The following is a 12,429-nucleotide window of genomic DNA, read 5'->3' on the forward strand; positions in this document are numbered from 1 at the left end:
GGAATATTAAAAATAGATAAAACTGCCAGATTTAGTCATATTACCCTAGCAACTGCTCACAGTATCAGTTTTTCCAGTTCTGTACCTTTAGCTTTAACTACGCTGAGTATCTCTGAATGACAGTCCATCATTAACAATTGGCTGCATACTTAAATTACTTTTACTTTTTTCTCCCAGACTGTGGCTCTAATAGTCATTCATTTGCTACTTCATAAGAGGCCACTAATGAAATTCAAGAAAAAAATGGATTTTAAGCATTGGTTTTTAAACATATTAATCCTTTCGGAGGGCTTAAGACCTTTTTAAAATTTCGTTTTTATTTTTTAGAGATTGGTTTGTTTTATAAGCTTCCAACAACTTTTAAAGTGAATTAATATATAGGCTTTTTTTTAATACCACTGGATTATTTTGCTCAATATTGAATATATATTTTTTGTTCATGATAAGCATTTGGCAGTTTTTTTTAAAAAACTTGTAATTTATTCTTTTTTAAAAAAATTACCTATCAGTAATACAACAGAGAGATTGCAGATTTAATGGCCACTTTCTAATTATATCTACTAGCCAAAATTTATGCTAGTTTTAAATATTTAAATTTAAAAAATTATATAATTAAGGAAATGGTTTCCTGGCTTTTATAAAGATTTTATTTACCTGATGTGCATGGATTTCTGTTTGTATTTCAACATCCATTTTCTTTTACTTTATTATCTCAAACAAGGCTTGAAACATTACAGGCAGATTACTCAGCAACATTAATATTTCAGCTAGGTAAGCAGAATCTAAGGTGGGTTTATCCTTTCCCATATGCAAGTCATGATTGACTCCATTTCACTTAATAAACACTTCCTTTGTAGAGCACTTCCATTTTTCAATAAAGTATATTATCTCCATATGCCAGTGCAGGTAACATTCATGTTTCTGCAAATCTGAAAAGGAACGATTTATTTCTTCATTCTGCATGTGAGACCTTCACGTGGTTAAGATGGGTCACCAGCATGACCCGCAACTGAGATTTTTAGACAGGTGCTGCTTCTGACTCAGAATCTTGTAACTCTAACAAATAACCTAATGTCAGTGCTAATAAACTGTTACTTAAAGTAAAAGGCAGATATTATATGATGGGCAATAGGGAATGGTAAGTTTTTAAAATCGTAAATTCTATCAGCAGGTTTAGTAATATGAATCAATATCCTAGGGTTTTCTAAGCCTTGAATGGAATAAAGTGTAGATGAAGGTACTTTATTGATACTAAGCACTACACATTTAATATTAGTATAAGTTACTGACACTTTATAGATCTTTTCAAGTAAAAATTTAAAATGTTGAAGATAATATTGACAGGATATTTCATTGTTCTTTCAATTTTTGCTTGTTTAGGTGTGAATAAAGTTCCCTTTACTTATCCTCCCAATTATTTAAAATTGCTGGGACTATCAAAGAAAGAAATAGAATTCAGTATGTGAGTCAAGTTTTCAGGATGTCCATGAGCTTTGAGATTTTGTAAAGTTTATTTCACTGAGCACATGTTGTTTTATGGGTTTGCAGTAGGGGATATTAACCAAAGAGAAAACCCAGCCTTGGACTTGTGCTCAAGAGGAAATCTTTTACAAAGAACCAGAAAGGTTGGAATGCAACATTTTCTCTCAAACTTTCCTAACAGTAGACTAAATAAAAATGGAAAAAAAAAAGTGGGAAAAAAGATTCTGTTTGTGTGAAGGGATGACCAGCCAGTGGGTAAAACATAGCTACAATATAGAAAACAGCAAATTTGCGTGAAGTCTTACTTCCAGGAAGACATCAAGATTTACTCCAAGAGCTAGTGTCAATATTTAGAAAATAAACAAACTTAATTAAGAAAGAAGTATCAGGTTTGACTCCTACACAAGTGGCCACAAGTGTAAACAATTACAAGCCTGAGGGAAGAAAAAACAAGTGTTTACTCTCTCGTTACAAGATGTATGATGTGGGAAACATAAATAAACCAAATCTTGGTAGCGGCTGATTATATATTCCTTATTTGAGCAGTATAAGAATGGCAGTTTTAAAAAAATAGAAACTATAGTAATTTGTTTTCTTAAAGCCTGTAACAAATTATTAGGCCATAAGCAAAAAAATTTTCAATATTGATTTTTACATTGTTTGATTACAAAGTACTTTTCTGTCAATGTTTTCTCTTTTGAGACAAAGAATTCAGAATGAATATTTGTGGTATGGGTGATATTTTAAAAATGTTCTGAGAAATCCTATCCATGGGCATTGTGGGCTATAAATGCAGATTGATATGGTATTTCAATGGATCTATTGTTATGAGAAAAATTTTGTTTTCTGACTTAAAAAGAAAGATGTTTATTTGAAAGTTTAGCATTTAATAATATCCGTAATGTGCAATTGCATTAAAACAGAAAAAAAGATTTAAAAATGACAACTTGTTCCTTGTATTCTGTGTTCATAATCTATTGATTAATCTAGATTCATCTTGAAATTCATGAATACCATGGAAAACGACTTTATTATCAAATGTCACCATTTTCTGGAGAAATATTCCTTGCTCTAGCATATGGTATATATGTATGTGTGTATGTGCATGTATGTGTATATGTTTGTTGTGCATTTCAGATCGAACAGTTGATTTCGTATTGAGATGATATTTTATTTCTTGATTTAGGAAGTAATTGAAGAAGATTGTTTGTCACTCTAGCAGCAGTTCTGTGTTCTTTGAAGGGAACTTTCAATTCGGAGGATGTTTGGATAGTTTTCTTTTTTATAAACAATAATCCAAATGGTATCTAGCTTTTTATACCTCACTACACCTCCTCCCTTCAAAAAGACATCTTGTTTGAAAATGGCCAGATAAGAGTCATGTTATCCAGAGACACTTTTCCATCTAGTTTATGAGGCAAGAATAAGTTAACCATTTTATTTAACTCATCATTTGTATTTCACCGCATAAACACTTTTTAATTGCAAATTAGAAGACTTTGCTCAGTTTATATGATAGTATATAGTAGAAGTGAAAATGCAGATCTTGGAAAAAAAAACCCTATAAATTATTTTAAATAAAACATTGTGTGGGCTCTTTTCTTACATTCACTACAATAATTGGACTACAAATACTTTCTTTTTTATTATTAGAAATTTAAGAAGGAAATATGCTACATAAAAAAATTCTTATCCTAATTTTTTTGAAGAGTAATTCTGAGAGTCTATATAAAAATATACGTTTACTCATTTTTATGTTGTATCAAGACTTCAAAGATAATTGTTTCCCAAACTTGGAACTTAAATTAACTTTCATGTGTATCATTTTGGGGCAAAAATTTATTCAGTGCATATGAAATGCCACTAGAAAATTGTTTTCCCTTTTAAGTATGTATATTTATGTACATTAGTATACAAAATGTATAATTAGAACTTTTGCCAAATCTTACTTTTCCTTGGGAATTTGCTTAGTGGTTGTCAATCAAGTAAAAATAGTTGACTTTTGAGCCTTCATTGTTGTCCTTGTCTGAGGAAATTTTTACTAAGCCTTTATTGTAGGGTAGAGCGGCCAAAGCAGCCTTGTCAGGCCTTCACATGACATCATTCTTCCTCCCTAAATCCAATATCAATAAAAGCAGAAAGTTTAAACTGTATATGGAAACAATGTAAGAAGCAAGTGCTCTTGGCTGTTGTTGAATCTTTGCGTTATCTCTTCAAATCTCATAAATCTCAAGATATCTGATCTGTTAGTTCAGTCTGTATTTCCTGAGCATATCAGTGTGATGTTTAGAGAAAAGTGGACATATTTCCCATAACTACACTTAATTATATACACTACTGAAATAAAGAAGAAAGGCAGTTGCCCCTTTTAAAAATTTTTGTTGATTATCTAACAATAATCCACTCTAGATTGAAATGATTTGAAACATTCCTTAGAATGGTGAATATCTAGTATTTTGGGTCTTAAGGCAAATCTGTGAAGTATGTAGCATGGCTAGTCTTATTTTTGTCATACACAATTTATACCCTGAGTCAGGCTGTTTTCTCATTCACATTTTTTATGTGTCTCAAAACATATATTGAGGACCTATTTTCTGTCAGGCACTCTGACAGCGAGAGTTTAAAGATGAGCAACACATGCTTCCTGTGATCAGTATTTTCAAAATTAGATTGAGGAATCAGACTGTTGAAAACATGGTGTGAAATCTTGTGTGCTGGTCTATTACTGAGAGAAGCACAGGCAGGACGCGGAAGCAGATGTGACACCAGATTAGTTGGAAAGAGGGGGTTTCTGGAAGGGCTTTCTATAGGTAATGCCTGAGGAGACTCTATCAACTTGTTTATTAAAGTACGCCATCAAGTAGTAACCAGCTATCAGATACGTTAGCATTAATTCACGTAAATGTATTCCTTTTTGTGAGGGTATTTAGTTTGCAAGCATTTTCTCCTGAGTGGACTGAAAGGCTTTGCATTTGGCGAAAACAGTGGCTCTTTACTTTGTGTGATCGTTTCTGACAGCCTGTGGTGGACCTCTTCCCTGCAAAACATATTGTGACTGGGTGTATAAACTCATACGTATTTTTTGCGTATAGCTTTTAGGAAATCACAAACTTGAAGCCTCCTTAAAGCTGATCGCTGGATCCCAGCTTCAAAACAGAAAAGCTAAAGATCATTGGGGAATCTTGAAAGGGTGGAAGAAATATCATTTAAAGTTATAGTGTAGGGAATCACGATTTTGCCTTGTTCATTCTTGCCATACATTCTTCTGTAAAATGTGTTTACCTACTACAATAAAAGCTATTTGTCTTTCTTGGTCTTCGATTTAAAAAAAAAATTGTAGTACAATGAATGCAAATAGCCTTCAGAAGAAAAACAATACCTGTGGTTTTCCATGTAGTTTAAAAATTGTTCTTCTTGACATTTTATTTTGGCCTGTTGGTTAGCTCCAACCCCATTTTTGACCATAGGAATCCAAGCAGAATTCCAAACAGATAGTAAATATTCTAATTGCACTTGAGCATTTCCTTAATATTATCATCTATAACCAGTTTCCTCTATTGCTTTCAGTTCTGATATCCCCAGCCTCAAATCACTGCATTAAATGGGGCTAATGAGTAATAATTCATACTTTTTAAAACTATTTCTAATTTTTGTGTTTTTTTGGGGATACAAAACAAATAGAAAATACCATAAAGAAAAAAAAAAACTCCAAAGTGGATTTGAGAATTACAAATATCTTGGATCCTAAATAATAAATATGTGTTAGATTATAATGCAAATTCTAAATCCATGTAATATAGAGTGTTGTGGTCCAGCTTGCTATACCAATGCATAAGTAAAATATTTCAGCTTGCAGAAATAGGACACTTATATTGAAGTGAAAGATGAATGAAGGAAACCCTCAAATGTGTGCAATATGAAGAAAGAAATTGTGCATTTTAAACTGTCTGATAGGTTGTAATTTTAAGATGGCTATTTTTTTTTTTCTGTTGATAGCATAAAAATTTAAAGATATACATGACCTGCAGTATATCAAGTCTGCACACAAATGAATTGACTTTTTCATTCATTATGGCTTGTTCTCAAAGAAATATTTAGTTTTCTCCTGAAGCAATTCATGGTGTGTTGAGAACTGACATAACTATTCTGAAGCTTTTAGTTCAGAAAAGATAACAGTAAATAATAAGAAAAATGGGTGTGTGTATTTCAGAACAGTTTTGTCTCCTTTTAAGAATCATCTGGCCTTGTGCCTTTTCTTCTCCCCATAAGTAATGTTTTTGCTTCTGTGAAGTGTTATATCCTTGGACTGCTGTTCTGTTTTTGATATAATCCATCCATCAAAACATGAATCTTATTGCATGTGAAAAGTCGTTACGAGAAAATAAAAATCTAAAACACATTTGGGTTTTATTTTACTCATACTACTTTTATTATATAAATGGAGTATGGACAAACTGCATTTTGTTTGGTTGAGTGCCTCAGCTTTCAAGTTAACCAGCTGGTTCAGAGAGGAGCAAAAATTTATTCTTGCAAAAAAAAATAATGCTAATAAAGATGATGACAATGTCAATTATTTGCAGTAATGGCAGTTTGTTAAAAATGTAGAACGTGAGGCTTCTCTCCAGACCGACTATATCAGAGCCTGCATTTTAACCTGATCCGCTGTGATCCCTATTCGAGTTCATGTTAGAGTAACACTGTTTTCCTGTCTCTAGTTGCCCCCAGCACTAAGAAAGGAAGAGCCAGCCTCAGAGTCACTGCCAGTCAATGCCCTCAACTGTTTGCATAGTAAACACACGATGGAAGATTTAAATAACTCACAAACTTGAATTTACCTTAAAGTGTAAAATCTTGGGGAAAAAAAGTGCAAAATTTATTTTTATGAAAACCAACAAGCCTTTTATATAAAGTGCAATTTTTTTTTTACTAAGGCAGGCCATCTGTTTCTTGAGATGTCTGTCTTTAGGGGTAGTGGAGCATCAGCGGTTTCTGCTAGAGGTGTATGAAGCTGATTAGAATCTGGCTTCAATTTCAGGCATCAAGACCAGCCTCTTACCCAGTGCTGTAAACTGTTCTACAGACCTTTCATTACTTTGTCTCTAGGACAGGAAAAAATAGTAAGCATCTCTCTGGTTCTACAGACTGCCATTCCATTGACAGTAGGGCGGAAGAGAGGAGTTGATGAGAGAATTCTAATTTTAATGAATATTTTTCCGTATGGTGAACTGATAACCTACCTTGAACTAATTTCTATCTCCTTCCTTTCTAGAATTACACATAAATATAACCTTCTTATCTCATGTCATTTTGTATGAGGGAACTAAACAGGGTAAATAATTTTACATAATAAACTTTTGACCAAAACCTAAAGTATAGCTTTCAGGATTGAAATCTAAATTTCATAAATTAATTTTATTAACTACTTTTATAGCTAAAATTCCTAAATATTAAGGTTTAAATCTACTAAAAGACAGTGATTTGAAAAGCATGGATTTCATCATTTCCTAAAATTTCAACGTATTTTCCTCTTTTCTTGGTTTTGCAAAAGAAAAATTTGAAGAGAAATTTGAAAAAGAAAATTTGTAAAACAGTATCATGAAACAGCTATCCCAGAATTCCCAAAGCATTTGTCAGTGTTTTACTATCTCATGATTAATTTATTCTCTCTCTTAAATTTGCTGTGTTTCCTAAAGTTACTGTATTTTGATATTCGGCAGCACTAAGAGATTGATTAGTCTAGTTTTGGACTCAAATAAAAAGGAAGGAAATTTTTTTGTTATGTTAATATATATTTCTGATGTTAAAAGAAAATTCACATACTGGTTTTAAAGAAATTATCTCATTTCTTCCCACAATGGTTTATAGGGCTTTGTTTTATTACATAGCATAAAGGACTGGATGTAAAAGAGTCAGAGGGTTTTCAGGATTTGGGGCAATGATTTTGAAGCTCCTGAAAATATGGACAGTGTTTTATTTATCATTAAAGATCAAAGGTGTAGCACCTGGTCATTGACTAAATAAATGTTGACTTAAATATTATTTTCGGTATTTATTTATACATTTTACAGAAACTCAGAGGCAATGCCATCTTTAGAGAAAGTGTATAAAAATGTGATGAGTAAGTTGCTAGAACAGTACAATATTTAGCTGCTACTATGTCTCCTACCTGGCAGTGAAGACCTGCTGCTGGTCACAGGCATCGACTGTAAATTCAAGCACACTTAGCAGATTTTCATTTACTTGCAAAATAGCCATGATTGCTAAATTCACTTTCCCTAGATTCCCCCATAAATCAGTGACCATTTCATTCAAAGAAATGACTTACCCGCTCCTGTCAAACATCAAAGTAAGAAAATGTAGGTCATACCCTTTACAAGTGGTTCATATTATAGTATAATAGGTCCAATATTATATTCAGTTATAATTACTTTCTGTAATATCTGTCTATACGGACTGCATTTCCATATTTTTAGCAATATTTTTCTAATTAGCTTTGTTTGCATTGACTTTGCTCTTTAATATTTTACATTTTAATTGAACTTTTCTTTTTTAGCTGTGTTTTGGGGTGATATTGCCTTAGATGATGAAGACTTAAGTATCTTTCAAATTGATAGGACAATTGACCTTACACAGAACCCCTTTGGACTTGGACATACCACAGGTATGGTTGATTATTTGATTGAATTTGTGTTCATTTTGGAGAAAAGATACTCTTGAAATGCTCTAAGTATTCTTTAGGTCACTTTTAATGTCCTGCTGATCAACTTTGATTGCCTAAACATTAATGAGCCTATTTGGAAATTTAGATTTTGTTCATAGTTTTTAATTCTATTAATTAATTTCTTTGACAAACATTTTGTTTGGTACCAAGGTACCAAGTACTTAAACCAGGTACCAAGCCTGGTTTAAGTGTTTTGCAGATAGTAACTCTTTGAATGTGCATAATAATCCCATGAGGAGTAGCTACTAATATGACTTACAAGTGAGGAGATCAAATTAATTGTATTTCTTATTTTCTTATTTCAAACTGTATAGTCTTTCCCATAAGTATTTACTTAGTTTGTATATTTTCAGTTTGTTTTTAGAATATGTGTGAAATAACCACTTATTTTATCCATTTTTCTTTTTTTCTATGTTAATGAACTACCTACACAGAATTTTTTGTAATTTCAATTTCTATACAAATTTTTAAAAATTACTAAATTTTCAAAGGTATTATTGCCTTTAGTGGTCTTGAAACATTGTTTTTTTGAAAATTCTATAATTACTCTTACCCTTATAATTACCTTAATATTAACTAAGACATTTCTTTTTTCTCATAATTAACCTTCTTCTAAATCTATTTATATGTGCTTCAGGCCTATCTAATATAAAGTATAATTGTTACATAATTGTGATTTCAAACATATAAATGCCATTCTTTCTTATAGCTACTTAGGAATGAATACACTTAAATATTACCTCATCTTTCTAAAATGTTCAATGAAAAAATTTCAAAAATTTTTCTCAAGTAGCACAGCAAAAATGTGACCATGTAATGAAAACAATCAGGCACGTTATTAGTCAGTGAACAAGCACTCTAACTTACTTGCCTTATAAGGACTTAATTGATCTTTTGCTCTAGAAGGCTTATATGGTAATGGTTTTTGTGATTGTTTTGGGGTTTTATTAGCTTTACTCTAGGTAGATAAGTTTTGGTATTAATTTCAAAGGGGAAAAAAGATATTGGAAAGAAATAGATCAAGGTGCAAGCACAGTTTGTTGTCTTTATGGATTTCTAGCCCTTTCATTGTCTTCGCCCAAAGAGACTCATGAATCATACTCTCATGGTGTGAATGTATCTGCACTTGTTCAGATATCATTAGTGGTTATATTGGTTGTTTGCTCAGTGGTGCCTTCTTGTTATTTGTCTATTGAAAATTCAAAAAGAAGGGAAAATAGGAGATAAAATTGGGAGAGCATTCTATTCAAGGCCTGGAATGAGAATCAGAGGACTTGGTTTTTCCTCAGATGCTCTGGTTTCTGACTTATGAGAGGAAATCTGCCTTTTCTATTTTTTTTCCAGTTGATAAAACTGCAAAAGGATATATTTCCTCATCCTGACCTCCTTTTCTACCTTTTGAGCTCTAAAATTCTTTACATCTATTTTTATAAATTTTGCCAATTACATAGCATAACAGAATATATTTTGCTGCTGAACATCCTTTTGGATTGTTGTGATGTTTTTGTAATTATGTGTTACTGGTTTTTATAAATTATTAAAACTCATTTTCAAATTATATTTGAATATATTCTAAAATATGATATGCTTTTAAAAATATTTCAAAATTGATCACAGCTTTGGAGCAAGACTTGTACTATATATTTGCTCTTCTAATGTTTTTATTTCCATTTGCTGATTTGGCTTCTGAAAATATTCTGTTTACATTGGAGAAATAGCTGGAATGCAATCAACAGGGCAGAACAACTTGCTGTCATCCTATATAACACGATGTGATGTCAAAGTCACAGTGAAGAAAAATGTTCCAAATTATCGATAGATGACTCAGTTGCCATGATGTCCAAATAAAGTCACTTAGATTGCTCTGTGGATCACCCCACCCACTTGATTTTAGTTACCAAAATTGTGTTTGTAGAATGTTTACACTTTTCTAAGATTTATGGATATTCATGACTCTAACGTTCTTAGACCACATAAAAAAAAAGATGTCCAAAGAGAAATCAATGTAGCCTGTTGGTATGGTTTATTTAGAAGAACTTTAAAATGCAATGAGTTTAGCTTAACTATTTTCTTTTATTCTTAAGGTGGATTTGGAGACCATGGTATGTCAAAGAAACGAGGGGCCCTCTACCAGCTTATAGACAGGATAAGAAGAATTGGCTCTGGTATATCAATGTTTAAAGTTGCAGACACTTGACTTGATGTACAGTAAATATTATACTATTAGCAGTTCAGTTTGCCATTAATATGTGAAGTATGTAAAGGGTATATGCTGAGAAAGTCCTTTATTCATTTTTGTTAGCTGATGTTTAATGTCAGTTTTTTAGAACTTATTTCGGGACAATTGAAACGTTTCTTTAACTTATTTTCAGCTTCTCCTTAGTATAAAATGCATTAAGTATAAAATGCATTAGTATAAAATGCATTATTGTTGATATTTATTTCCGGTGCAGTGTGTATCACACTAAGGTGTTTTTATCAAGCATGGAACTACATCAGTTTTAATCAAATCAAAAAATGTCATGACTGTTTTGAAATAAAACCCACTTAAAGTAAATTGACAAACTGATTTGTTAGATTAAAAAATTAATTGAAAATATTTTGACCCTTCCAGAAATATACATAGAAAAACAGCTTTCTGGTTTCATAATTAGTTAATACTTATAGTATTGAATTTGTTAAACACTATTTATAGATTATGGAGTTTTTAAAAAAGTTTTCTGTTCAAAGTGTGTCCTAACATTTTTTAAATTGATGAATTATTAATTAAATAATTGACAGTACTCACTTTCAAGGAATAATTTTCCCAAGCAAAGATGCCTTGCCTCAGGGTATTAAAGATAAACCTGTTAGGGACATGGGAATGGGGGCATGCATTCAATGTTTGTTGTTTCTGAAGTATATTCCAGGAGTGGGGTATTTGGATCAACAGTTATAGATGAATAAAAATGAATAATAAAACATGAGAGACTCTGGACTCTGAGAAACAAACTGAGGGTTCTAGAGGGGAGGGGGGTGGGGGGATGGGTTAGCCTGGTGATGGGTATTAGAGAGGGCACGTATTGAATGGAGCACTGGGTGTTATATGCAAACAATGAATCATGGAACACTACATCAAAAACTAATGATGTAATGTATGTTGATTAACATAACATAATAAAATAAAATAAAAGAATGAACAATAATGCAAATTTAGGAGAAACAAAAAACAGTAATAAAAATATTTTGAAAGGCCACCAAGAAAATTAATGACTACAGACATGAAAGCTGCTCTAGGAATAGGCTGCATTTTATGTTGGCCTGTTCACGTTGTGTATTGATCTCTAAATCGTGCTAAATCACCTGGATATGAATCCAGAGGAAATGTGAATGGAGATATACCAGCGTCCCAGGAGGCTGAGACCATATCTGCCTTAACATTATTTCATTTATCCTCTCTGTAATTTTCATAATTTTAGGGTGTACTATGGAATATCTTGCTTTAAAAGAATGAAGGATTTAGCAAGAGTTGAGAAGAGTTTTGAATATCTTGTGACTTTTTAAACAATGTCTATTTATCATCTGCTGGTGAATTGGCAGAGATCTAGTAAATTAAAACACATAAAACAATTTTTTTGTGGCCTGCCAGACTGTCTGACGTCTATCCACTGTAGGCTGTATGGGAATTCATTAAAATTTGCTCATTAAGAAATGGTATTTTGACATCAAGTACTTAAATATTTTAATACTTTTTCAGGTATGTAATATAGATGACATTTTTCTTTAATGCATTTTGACTTCAGGCATATTTACACAAATATGTAAATAAGACATTTTAACTTGAGTCTTTTAAGAGGAAATGATTCCCTGACCAAGGACTTCTGTTTCACAGAGTGTTTTAAATGTCACTGCAGGCCTGGAGCAAAACAGCACAGTTAAAGGAAAAGTACCTCTAAAATTCTCAGGGCAAAATGAGAAAAATCGAGTTCCCAGAGCTGCTACATCAAGAACCGAAAGAATATGGCCTGGAGGTGTTATTCCTTATGTTATAGGAGGCAACTTCACTGGTAAGATATTCCCAGAGTGTTTATTTTTATAAAGAAATATTATATAGATTAAGTGTGTATTTTTCCAGGGTATTAATATATAGAATATAGTATTAAATCCAACATGAGAAATACTTCACTTACCTTGGTTGTTGGTTTAGAATGTCTTTGAAATTGAAAAATATCTTTAGTCTTGAGCTC

The 12,429-nt window shown here is 32.0% G+C and overlaps 1 protein-coding gene across 1 annotated transcript in view; it reads left to right on the plus strand.

Annotated features, from left to right (window-relative positions):
- The window catches only part of TLL1 (tolloid like 1), a 207,233-nt gene that overhangs the window by 76,992 nt on the left and 117,812 nt on the right, over positions 1-12,429 (plus strand). Inside the window, exons 2-4 of the mRNA XM_032413149.1 lie at positions 8,036-8,143; positions 10,288-10,368; positions 12,097-12,249. Coding sequence (XP_032269040.1) covers positions 8,036-8,143; positions 10,288-10,368; positions 12,097-12,249 — 342 coding nt within the window. The remainder of the gene's footprint in view (positions 1-8,035; positions 8,144-10,287; positions 10,369-12,096; positions 12,250-12,429) is intronic.

This window comes from Phoca vitulina, unplaced genomic scaffold (assembly GCF_004348235.1).
Source record: "Phoca vitulina isolate PV1807 unplaced genomic scaffold, GSC_HSeal_1.0 scaffold14, whole genome shotgun sequence".
In the NCBI taxonomy this organism is placed as follows: Eukaryota; Metazoa; Chordata; class Mammalia; order Carnivora; family Phocidae; genus Phoca; species Phoca vitulina.